This window comes from Corylus avellana, chromosome ca8 (assembly GCF_901000735.1).
Source record: "Corylus avellana chromosome ca8, CavTom2PMs-1.0".
In the NCBI taxonomy this organism is placed as follows: Eukaryota; Viridiplantae; Streptophyta; class Magnoliopsida; order Fagales; family Betulaceae; genus Corylus; species Corylus avellana.
In genome coordinates, this window is record NC_081548.1 from 6,227,168 (window position 1) to 6,239,311 (window position 12,144).

General features: G+C 35.9%; 2 protein-coding genes across 3 annotated transcripts; both read left to right on the forward strand.

Annotated features, from left to right (window-relative positions):
- Positions 1-214: 214 nt before the first annotated feature.
- Positions 215-2,021, forward strand: LOC132190758 (uncharacterized). Its single transcript, XM_059605808.1, has 3 exons — positions 215-311; positions 1,243-1,322; positions 1,407-2,021. The coding sequence occupies exons 1-3, from the start codon at positions 215-217 to the stop codon at positions 2,019-2,021; spliced, it is 792 nt and encodes a 263-aa protein (XP_059461791.1).
- Positions 2,022-7,574: 5,553 nt separating this feature from the next.
- LOC132189096 (uncharacterized) lies at positions 7,575-12,121 on the forward strand. Of its 2 annotated transcripts, none has more exons than XM_059603616.1 (4): positions 7,575-7,645; positions 7,887-8,249; positions 9,099-11,140; positions 11,824-12,121. In XM_059603616.1, exons 2-3 carry the CDS (start codon positions 7,903-7,905, stop codon positions 11,098-11,100), a joined length of 2,349 nt encoding a protein of 782 aa, XP_059459599.1. In that variant the 5' UTR covers positions 7,575-7,645; positions 7,887-7,902; the 3' UTR covers positions 11,101-11,140; positions 11,824-12,121. The 2 variants fall into 2 exon arrangements, with proteins under 2 accessions (XP_059459599.1, XP_059459598.1); XM_059603615.1 differs by having other exon boundaries at positions 7,578-7,645; positions 7,864-8,249.
- Positions 12,122-12,144: the final 23 nt, after the last annotated feature.

The following is a 12,144-nucleotide window of genomic DNA, read 5'->3' on the forward strand; positions in this document are numbered from 1 at the left end:
CTGAAGCATCAAAAGCTCGTTTCAGCCAAAATACAGTCATTTGGTAAAATGGTTGTGAAAGGCTTTTGAAGTTTCAAACGTTCAAACCCACGTTTGAGCATAAGCTGGATAATGAAGCTTCTGCTCAAACGAACGATTAGAAGAAAGGCGCGCCCCAATTTTGTGATTAATGAAATATATGCACAAACAAATATACGCTTACAAATTTCACAAAATGACAACTAAACCCATATATAAGCATCTCTTCCCACCCTTCGATAAATCCTTCTCGTTGCCGCGGCAGGAACTGCTCCAGAGCGAGGGAAATCCAGGCAAGTGAGCTATAGCTCCGTTTGATTTTGCTTTTGCTCATCTCCTTTTTTTCCAATAAAACACATATCTTGACATTTATTACAGAACATATATAGGAAAAATATAGATAAACATCGAATAGTATAGAGAATAGATCGAAGGGAAGAAGTTAAAGGAGAGATAGCTGGATTTAAGAGTGATTGAAGGTTTTGGGCGTCGTGATAGAAGATGGGTTTGAGAGTGAGACAGTGATAGAAGATGGGTTTGAGCGTGCAGTGGGAAAGCCCCCACGTGGGTTCTTCTGCCCAAAAAAAACAATATGAATTATCCCCCACTGCAGCACGCTATGTACAATTTCTTTTTTTTTTTAAAAAAAAAAAACTACCCCACTTGGCTACATAATTATCCCACATGGGTTTTTGTGTACAACATGCTCATTATATATATATATATGATGGGGGGGAGAAACAATTAGTTCACGTGAACTATTTAATGCTACTCCTATTGTAGAAACTTGATTTCATTATTTTTTGTTTGATGGACATGTATATTATTCATGTAAATATGAATTTTTACATTCTATCCGTTGATCACTTGAAACAAATTTTTAATTGTTAATAGTGTTTAACATGCTTTTTTAGTTATAATTTTATCAGCTTATTTATTGCGTGACAAACATGAGTAAAAAAGGTCAAAGAAACATTGTTGCTACTGCAGATACTCAAATAAAGAAAGTAGTTTGGATTGAAAAAATGCTAGAAGATTATCTAGGCATATGTATTACTGAGATTCATGCTGGTAACCGCCCAAGAACACATTTCAATAGGACAGGATGGAAAAATGTGATAGATAAATTTAATGAAAAAACTGGAGAACAATATTGCTATAAACAACTAAAGAATAAGTGTGATAGTTTGAAAAAAGAGTGGAACATTTGAAAGAGATTGGTAGGCAAGGAAACTGGTGTTGGATGGGATCCGGTGAAAAAGACAATTGATGTGCCCGATGATTGGTGGGAAAAAAATTTGCAAGTACAATATTTGTACTTATTTGTTTCTATTTAAATGATTTAAAAAAATGTTTTATTATTGATTTTTACAAATACCTAAATACAGGAAGTTCCAGAAGCAATCAAGTTTCGCACGATAAGTTCGGCTTATGCTATGAAGGTGGAAATATTGTTTAGAGATATAATTGCCACCAGAGAGGGATCTTGGGCACCATTCATAGGGTTGGTTCCTAATGATATTGGTGGCATAGATGCTGCATCTATAATGCTTGATGAAGATGACAATGTTGTAGAAGATTTAGATGTTTTGGATGATGAACCAAATCTCAATATACATGGCATTGATAATATTCCTGCTGGTTTAGATACGCGGGATAAAATAAATAAAAAGTTTGGTCTTGCGGTTCAATGTAAGAAAAGAAGGAAAGGAGTTCAAATCGTTAGTCAACATTTGAGTAGTATTTGTAATGTAATAGAAAGTAAGAATACAATGACATCTAAGAGCTACGATAAACCTGGATGTAATACTGAAAAGGTTATGGATGTTGTTCGGGGGATTGCTGAAAGAGAAAATGACAATAATATCCTTAAGTTTGCAACAAAGGTATTTCTTAAGAGATCACATAAAGAGGTGTTTGTAACTATTAAAGAGTCATGGTTGCAGATTGACTTTATCAAGCGAATGGGAAATAGAGAAATTAATTGTCGTAGCATGGAATAATGTTATTTTTTAATGTTATTTTGTTAGGAACTATTTGAAAAGCTATAAGGATTTATTTGAATGTTATTTATTTATTTTTATCTCTTTTTCTTATTTTTTAGGGTGCTTATATATTTATTTTGTGTTTATTTCTTTATTTTTTTTCCTTGCAGACATGGACAATAGTGATTATAGCACTCAAGATGATACAAGTGATAGTGATTATGGTAAAGAGGAAAATGAAAATGATTTTTTTATTCTAGCAGCTGCAGCAGTAGAATTTGTTGAGCCATATATTGTAGAGGAACCTTGTAGGACCTATTCTCAAACATGTTATGAGTGGATTATAGAGATTTTATAAGGTAATCCTGATAGGTGCAAACAAAATTTCAGAATGGAAATACACATATTCATTTACTTGTGTAAAGAGTTGAAGGAAAGATATCATTTAAGAGGTACTAGAAAATTAACTGTTGAAGAGTTGATGGCTATGTTTTTGAATACTTTAGGCCATGGGTTTGGGAATAGAATAGTGCAAGAAAGGTTTCAACATTCAGGAGAAACAATTAGTAGACATTTTACTAATGTTTTAATGGCCATTTCGAGAATGGCGATTGACATTATTAATCCTATTGATAGGGAGTTTATAGATGTTCCAAGCAAAATTCGTGATAATGAGCATTATTGGCCATACTTCAAAGATTGTATTGGAGCTATTGATGGAACCCATGTGCCAGTTAAAATTTCTCCATCAAAACAAATATCATATATTGGTCGAAGGGAGACTCATACTTAGAATGTTATAGTTGTTTGTGATTTTCATATGTGTTTCACCTTTGTTTGGGCTGGATGGGAAGGTACTGTACATGATACACGTATTTTTTTAGAAGCTATTCAAAAGGAAGAATTATGATTTCCATACCCACCTAGAGGTTTGTATTTAATAAAAATAACAATTATGAATTATACATGAAAAAAATATACTTTTCAATATTTTTGTAGGACTGTTATTGGTATATTTTTTGCAGGAAAATATTACTTGGTAGACGCAAGATATCCTCAAATGGAGGGATACATGGGGTCATACAAAGGGGAGTGGTATCATCTACTAGACTTTCGTCGTGGAAGCCATTCGAGGGGTATGCATGAAATTTTTAATCATGCACATTCATCACTTAGATACACTATTGAAAGAACATTTGGAGTTTGGAAAAATAAGTGGAAGTTATTACATTGCATGCCGAATTTTCCTTATGATAAACAAGTGAAAATCGTGGTGGCGTCTATGGCTCTTCATAACTTCATTAGGAAGCATGCAATAAAGGATGCTAAGTTCCAACCATATGATGATGATGAGGATTTACTACCTACTGACAGAATAGGCGATCACAAAGCATAAGATGAGTCAAGCATACAACAATCAGAGACGTCCAATGAAAATTCTATGAACATTGAGCGTGATCATATTACTAATATTCTTATGACCCGCGAATGTTTTTATTTTTTTATTTTTTTATTTTTTTAATGTTGTTTTGTTATAAACTATTTAAAATGTTGTAAAGATCTCCTTGAATGTTGTTCTTTTTTATGTGTTAAATACTTTGAAGTGTTAAATACTTTAAATAATTTAAGAAAGAAATAAAGAAAATGATTGACATCACTTTTTATTACATATAAGTACAAAAGAAATAAAATGTTGACGTTTTGTTACATAAACCATTACAACATAATTTTTACTTGTGAAAGCTAACATTAAACATTTTTATATAAAAAGGTTGGCATAAAATGGAAAAAAAAAAATCATTACCAACCTTAGGCCTTTATTGAAAAACATGTAATGATTTCACGTAAAATGACAAATATTTGGCGGGACATGTAATATTTTTTTTTCCGGCCTATACTAAAAAAAATCATTGCATGTTCTTTATTGTCATTTTTGTAACTAAAAACACTTTTTTAGTTTTAACATTAAAAAAGCACTTAAGACATGTAGTTACCAATTATGTAAACAGCTTTTCAGTAATAGCACTTTTGCCAAAAGCTCACAGGCAAAAGCTCTATTTTGTATCGCAATCCCAAACAGGCTCTAAGGCTGGCTCCCTCATATGGAAGGAAGGCGGTGCAAGCCAACCGTTGAAATATGGTTGCTATTAAAGTTGTATTTAAATTTTAGGAGAAACTTCACTTTAGATCCTTGAACTAACTCGCATTTTTTTTTTAAAAAATAAAAAATAAAAAGAAGAAAGAAAGGAAATTAAGTGTAAATTTGGAATTTTATCAAAAGTAAGGAGTATAGATGTCATTTTATCACTTGTTACGTTTGAAACTAACAGATGAGTAAATTGATTGAAATTGAAAGTTCAGGAGTATAAATTGAGAGTTTTTAAATTCTGAGGGATCGAAAATAAAGTTTCCCCCTTGAGGCACATCACATTCAACATCGCAATGCGTCCTCTTTCTCTGATGGGTTTCGTCCTCAAGTAGTAGCACGTCTATACCAATACAAGAGTGATGATCTCGAAGGCGTATTTTTATCCCAGCTCTTGATTCTGATTCCTTCTCTTTTGAAGGGCGTACAAGACCCAGGAAGTCTATTCTTGCCCCCCCAATGAGTGAGAACTTGTTCATAATTTAGTCGAATTTCGTGGTGCATGAGCCCTGTTTTACCTTGGAACAAAACAATTTTCTAGCCCCAATAACATCGCCCTTATAATCATATATCTTGTTAGCACAACTCTTGTGCCAAACCCAACAATCGGCTGTTCGCCCCCACTCGATTTTTAGATAGTTTCTTCAGCCTTGTGAAAGAGTAAACCTTCTCATTCGGATCAGAAATATCACCACAGATTTCCCAGAGAGACTTTTCACCATACAAATCAAGCTCACCGATGCCATCCCAGGAAAGCTCTTCACCCTTAACCTTCTTCAACAATTAGTCAGTTATGAGCTCATCATCTTATGGCTTAAAGCGAAATCCCACTGGCAACATTGTTTGCGTTGATCGAATTGATTCACTCCTTCACTCTCACCTTTCTTTTCTCGTTGAACAATAAGGAGTTCTCCTGTGCGTAAATTGGAAATAACATCCAAAGACAAACACTTTTATACGAAGCCCTGCACCAACGTACAAGGTTGGCTCTCTGATGTGGGACTAAAACTAACTACTAAGGCTGCACCGACGTAGAGGTCTAGCTCTCTCCGATATGCGACTAAGGCTGGCAGGCGGTGCAAGCCAACCATTGAAACATAGTCGCTATTAAAATTGGATTTAAATTTTAGGAGAAACTTCACTTTAGACCTTTGAACTACCGCGTGTTTTGAGAAGATCCTCAAAAATTCAAAAACTCTCAATTTACACCCCTGAACTTTCAATTTCAATCAATTTACCCCATCTGTTAGTTTTAACCGTTAACTTCTAATAGAAATGCCTAAAAAGACCAAATTACCTTTCGATTTTCGCATTTTTTTTTTTTAACAAAAAAGAAAAAAAAAAAAGGAAATTAAGGATAAATTTGCAATTTTATAAAAAGTCAAGAGTATAAACGTTATTTTATCACTTTTAACGTTTAAATCTGACGAAGGGGGTAAATTGATTGACATTGAAAGTTCAAGGGTGTAAATTGAAAGTCTTTTTTTTTTTAAAAAAATTTTAGGGGCTTTTCCAAACGTGCGGTAGTTCATGGGTCTAAAGTGAAGTTTCAGAGCACAAGAGGCGCGCCGCACAGCAGGCCCCCCCCTCTCTTCCCTGATTCGTTTCCCCTCTCTTCCATGATCCTTCTCCCCTCCCTTCGCCGATTCCTTCCTCCTCTCTTCCCCGATCTGTCTTTCTTTTTTGTTTGTTTTTCTATCTGCTTGTTTTTTTTTTTCCTTTTTCTTGCTAGGTGTTTGTTTTGGCACACTTTGTGGGTGACACTTTTGGGGGATTCACTCAAACTTTCCCCCATTTTTTTAGTGCGCCACCGATCTCCTCTGCACCGCTTTGCCGTCCACAATCCTCCGCAAGGTCTTTTAACGCATCCCCCACCGCATCGAGCTTCCAACACCTCCTTCACTTTGGTGTCCGGCAAGCACGCGATCGACTTTTCTTCCAACTGCCGACTTCCGCCTAGTGTGCTCCTTTTTTTTGTTTTTTCGATTGTTTTGTTTTTCCCTATATTTTGGTTATATTGTGTTGTGTTGTCTTGCTACTTTCTTGTTATTTTTTTCATGTTCGTCTATTTTGCTTGTATTTCATGTTGTTTGTAATAAGGCTTTGTCCTTTCTTGATCTGCTCGCCTTATGATTTGGTCTAGACCCTTGGGGTTGTGATGTGAACGGTATTTTGGCATTTAGCTCGAGGAGGATGAGTGTTGGCATGGAGTTTTTTCTAGTCCGAAAGTCGAGGAATAAGAGCTACATATGCATTGGATTGTTTGCCTAGAGCAGATCTTCTATTACAACTGAAGATTAGTCATGGGTTAGCGGATATTTGGCGTCATAGTCTGGACTTCAATATACGATCTACTTGTTATTGCCCTATATGATATGTAATCTTTTAGCTTCGACTTGGATCTTGATTGTAAGAGCTTTTGTACTCTTGATTTTTCTATGAATGAGATCAGATTGATTTTTCAAAAAAAAAAAAAAAAATTAAAGTGAAATTTCTCTAAAAAATTTTTAAAAAAAATTTGCAAGATGCTACAGTGAACTTTTAAATATTTGTAATATTTGCTGGAGGTAAAAAAATAGTATATAATTGCTATATTTAATTATAAAGAGTCATTTAGATCTTTTGTTAGAAATGCTCTTAGTAAATAGTATAAGTATCGATATAAGTTTTTTTTTTTTTGGTCATTTTCAAATTGAAAGGGTGAGTTTGGACAGTTTGAAAGAGGAGACATTGAAAATTGTGAGTTTTACAAAGAGGATATGTGTAGTTTTATACTTAGAACATGTGAGCTATACATGATTTTGATTTTTAGATCTCGTTTTTCAATTTTATAAATTTAAGATTTGAGTTTATGAAAAATTTAAATTTAAGAATTTTGTCCATTTTTTCTCAAATTAATAATAAAAATAACTGCAATCATGTCATATTTATTTAATAAAAAAAGCATAATTGTATTTTTATATTATTTTTGTTATTTATTTGAGAGAAAATGTTGTGTATTTAAAATTTTCTGAAACTTAAATCTTAAATTTATAAAATTAAAAATAAAATGATATTCCGTGACATAAAAAATAACAATTATAACCCTACGGAAAAGACTTTGCCGGAAAAACATAAAGAGAAAAAGGAGTAGGAGACATATATATATATAAAACTGTTTTTAAGGAGTTGCTCAATCAGTTGGAGATCACGTTTCATGAAGCAGAGGTAACTAGTTCGAATTTTCCTCCCCTCTTGTGTGAATATGTTAAAAAAAAAAAAAAAAAAAAAATTGTATATCTGTACAAAATAAATAGAAATATTTACCCAAAAAAAAAAAAAAAAAAAAAATAAATAGAGATAACGGGTTTAAATTGACTACGGCAGTGTGCACCGTGTGCCTCCTTTACAAAGAGAAATATCTTTTAAAAAAGACTAGGGCTCCTATTTTTTCTCACTCCATTCATTTTAATCCACAGAGAGAGAGAGAGAGAGCTACAAGCATTCAAAGCGACAGGTAATTTTCTCGCTCTTGTTTGATTCAATAGAAAATAAACGAATCCCGATTGTCTCTTTCTCCTTCGTTTGAATTCGTCGTTGATAGATTTAGATTCGATGGTTTTGAATTTGGGGGTTTCGAAGCCCGATCTAACTGAAGAAATCCAATTCTTTTTCGTTTTTTCATTTATTTTTTGTTTGAAAAATTAAATCACTCTCTAAATTACAAATTTGAAGGTTCTTGATTTGTGATCGCTTAGGGTTTGAAAGGCGACGATGTACAACGGAATAGGGTTACAAACCCCGAGGGGGTCAGGGACTAATGGGTACATACAGGGCAACAAGTTCTTCATCAGGCACAAGACTGGGAGGATCGCTGAGAACACCAAGGGGTTCGAGACGAACCAGGGCACTGCCGGTGTCACTCGGAAGCCCAACAAAGACATCCTCGAGCACGATCGCAAGCGTCAGATCGAGCTCAAGCTAGTCGTGCTCCAGGACACGCTTATGGATCAGGGTTACACTGATGCCGAGATTGCTGAGAAGGTCGATGAGGCTCGGAAGACTCTGGAAGCCGCCGCTTCCGATGATGGACCTGGTGCCATTGTGGCTGGGGACAACAAGTAATTTCACTTCTCAGTTTTTTGAATGTATGTAAAGTTTAGGAAGCGTGATTGCGTATTGTATTCTTACATTGCTTAATATATAGTTTCAGTTGCAGTTGCTTTTAGTAATTGCTGGGTTGCTGTTGATACTGTCTTTTTTTCTTCACATTTTTCATTTCATGTTGGTGGGAATAAGATATGCTTGGTAGAATGTGACGGTCACAAAAAATGTTGTAATAACATGTGCTAATGGGGGTAAACAGTTTAGCCTCTCGTTTGGGACTGTAGGGTGGTGTTCTGGAGACATATGTTTGGTTTGGAGCCCTGATTTACTTGGGGAATTGTGTTTCTTAGTTCTTACCCTATTGTGCTTTGACAAAATTTCATTTATTGGCGTTATATTTGAAGGGTCTATCTATAATCATTTCTTATGAGATCTTGGACTGGAGGAGACTGTTGTCTCGTAGTTTTAACTAGAAGAGTGCACTAGATTGAGCATTAGTATATGCATGAGACCCCTTTTTTGTGTGCTTACTATTCATACCTTTAGATACAAAATGGTATATATACCCGGAGATTGCCTTTTGGCCCATGGTTTACAATGAAACTTTATTGTGTTCACTTCTCAGTTGTGTGTATCAATTAAAAATATTTCTTCAACAGATTTTTGTAGAGGAAGGAAATATAGTTAGCTACAAGGAAGAGGGGGTATACCCCTTAAATAGCGCAAATAACATCCTGCATAAAAGTAGTTGGTTTTGCATTTGTATCTAGCTTTACTTCCCACCTTGACTTTTAAAAGTTCTATTTAAATAGCTTCAAAGATAGACGTTTTCTTAAAAAGTTATTTGCTTTCATCTTCATCAGGCTTTCGGAGACGCAGACCCACCAAATTGCTGCTAGAAAAGAGAAGCAGATGGAAACGTTAAGAGCTGCTTTTGGGATAGCTTCATCTGAACCCAATGAACAAAATATTGAAGGGACTGATGATGCAAGAGATGGCCGGAAAAATGGTCCAAGTGATGATATCAAGCAGTATGAGAAGCGTGAGCATTCTTTTCTGGATAGGGAGTTCAGATCGAAGAAAAATATGGAGGAAGATCAGAAAGCTGAAAAAGATGATAAGAAAAAGGGCGTAGTTAAAGAATCAAGGCGCCACAAGAAGGAAAGTAAAAAGAGAAGGCATGAGACTGATTCTTCTGATACAGATAGCGGTAGGGACCATGGAAAGGCTCTTCATAAGAAACACCGCAGAGGTAATAGAGGGAGTGATGGCGAAAGTGATTCTGATATTGATGTTTATAAGAAGCGCAAGCCTTCTAAGAATTATAAGAAAAGCAGAATGCATGACAGTGATGATTCTGACTCTGCCACTGATTCTGATGGCAATGTGAATGCGCGCAAGATTTCAAAGAAGCACAAGAAAAGCAGAGCGAATGACAGTGATGATTCTGATTCTGCTACTGATTCTGATATTGATGTTGAAAAGAAGCGTAAGGCTTCAAAGAAGTTCAAGAAGAACAGGAAGAATGATAGTGATGCTTCTGATTCTGCTACTGATGATGATATTGGAAATGAGAGTTCCAAAAAGGGGGCCCAGTATAAAAAATCTAGCAGGAGGCATGACTCTGCTGGTGATTCTAGGTTTGATGAGGGCCCATCTAAGCAACAAATTCAGAATGGTAATCAGCCTGCGAGAACTAGCAGAAGACATGATTCAGAGGATGAATCTGATGATACTGATAGTGAAGTGGAAAAGAAAAGAGGTCAACTGGAGAAACAGAGGAACCCGCATTCTGGAAGTCGTCAGAAAGAGAGAGGTGACGCAGACGTGGAAGATCACAGAAAAAGTAATAATGGTAGGCATCTGAAAAGCACCATAATTTATGATGTGGATGGTGAATATGACTCTGACAGAGGAAGAAAATATAAACGGGAAATAACAGATAAAATTCGTAGAAGTGGCAGGCATGACTCTGAAGAGGATGATGATTTTGGTAATGACACTAATGACAAAGCAGAGAAGCATAGAATTAAGAGGAATAATACTGATAAAATGGACTCTGATGTCCGCTATGAAAGCAATGCTAAGATGACCGCAGGGAGACAGAAACCAGTGGAGAAAGAGGTTTTTCCAATTGATGACATCGATAATAGTCGGTACAAGTCCAAGAGAGATACTGTGGATGGATACAGCTACCAAAGTCAAGATGTAATAAGGAAGAGAAATCTTAATGATGGAAATGAAGATGCGCAGCCAGAGTCGAAGTCAAGAGGCCACAATTATGTGAAGGAGGAAGAGCACAGTGGGGAGCAGCAGAAGGACTCTAAAATTGAGTCTGAATCATATTCTAGAACATACATAAGCAAGGATGACCAGAAGAGGGAGGATTACAGAAGGTTTAGATCTGGGGGACGGCATGATAATGAGACTGTTGAACGGGGTGGCAGAATTTTGGATAAAGATGATGGACCAGAGCGCCTTAGTAGAAAGGATGACCAGGATTATGAGGAGCTTGGGGGAGGGAGAAGACACAACAGATACGGAGAGGAGCCCAGAGGGAGAAAGCACAGAAGAGATGAAGATTATGAATATAGAAAGCATGAGAGGGTTAATGAAGAGCAACAGCATGGAAGCAGAAGGCAGGTAAGAGGGGAGGAAGAAGAGCATGACAACGGGCGTCATGAGAGGGATAGACATATGGACTACTCCAAGAAAGTGAGATATGATGATTCTCGATCAAGTGAGAGAAGAAGGTATGATGACAGATATGATGATGATAGAGCCAAAAGGCATGATGACAAACGTGATGATGATAGAGCCAGAAGGTATGATGACAAACGTGATGATGGCAGAGCTAGGCGTTGAGGCTAATACTGCCATTTGTCTTGAAATTTCAGTGCAGATGGTAAGTTGATTTACTATCTTGAAACTTACTTATATGCATTGGTTGTTAAATGGTTTAGGAAATTTTCCTGTATAGGATTTTGGAGACCTTGTACAAATGTCTGCATATTAGCACACTTTAGTTTGAACATGCATGCACAGAGGTAGGTTATGCCTGCTAGAGTTGAAATCAAATGCTTATCTTTGTACAGAAATGGGTGTGAGCATTTTATTTGGTTAAGGAACAAGAGCTGAAGGCCGTCCATCTTGTTTTCCAAAAGCAGACGTTATTTTATTTTTTTTCCCCTATGTCTCATTTGGCTTCTATTTGATGCAAGGCGGTTGTGGCCATTTTTCTTATTGACATCTTCTGCTATGCTAGCTGCTCTACAAAATAGAGAAGCATATACTTGTTCAAACATTCGAGTTTGAACCTACCAGTTATTGTATTCCATTTATTCAGTATGGCTTCAACTCGGCTCCGGCTTTAGCTGGATCATTTTTTTATTTTTTGGAAAAAAAGTCTTTTACTCATCTCTTTTTCTTACCTTGCTTGGTTAGGGTTTCTTCTCCAATCAATTTTATTATTATTTTTTAGTTCTATGCTGCACAATTTATGAACGTTTTGGAATTAATATCTGGTTAGACTCCTTTACAATTGTCATCTTTGGGTGTAGCCGTTTTCTGATTTTAAATGTGCTACAGCACTTGTCACATCGCAAGTTGGATAAATCAAGTGTAGCCAGAGAAAAACTGCTGTGTACCAGGACTTGCGAAGAAGGAAGATACTCTGCTCAATGTACTGGAAGATGCACGTTTTATTTTTGGCTTGGCATTTAGAGCATTTCTTTCTTTTCCTCTCTCTCTCTCTCTCTCTCTCTCATACATTTTGAATCAGTTTGCAAGGGAGTGTTCTTCCCCGTGTAATGTAGCAACTGAAATGGGATTTTGTTTATTTTACTTCAGAAACCCGGCTTTATTTGATTGTTAGTTCTTGATCTTCTGTTATGTTCTTTTGATTTTCAA

Excerpts from the sequence above, each read along its gene's own strand:
- LOC132189096 (XM_059603616.1), top strand. The coding sequence starts at position 7,903 with ATGTACAACGGAATAGGGTTACAAACCCCGAGGGGGTCAGGGACTAAT. Across the intron at positions 8,250-9,098 it reads ATTGTGGCTGGGGACAACAA|GCTTTCGGAGACGCAGACCC; the intron begins GTAATTTCACTT and ends CATCTTCATCAG.
- LOC132190758 (XM_059605808.1), top strand. The coding sequence starts at position 215 with ATGACAACTAAACCCATATATAAGCATCTCTTCCCACCCTTCGATAAA. Across the intron at positions 312-1,242 it reads CCAGAGCGAGGGAAATCCAG|GCAAGGAAACTGGTGTTGGA; the intron begins GCAAGTGAGCTA and ends AGAGATTGGTAG. Across the intron at positions 1,323-1,406 it reads GGTGGGAAAAAAATTTGCAA|GAAGTTCCAGAAGCAATCAA; the intron begins GTACAATATTTG and ends ACCTAAATACAG.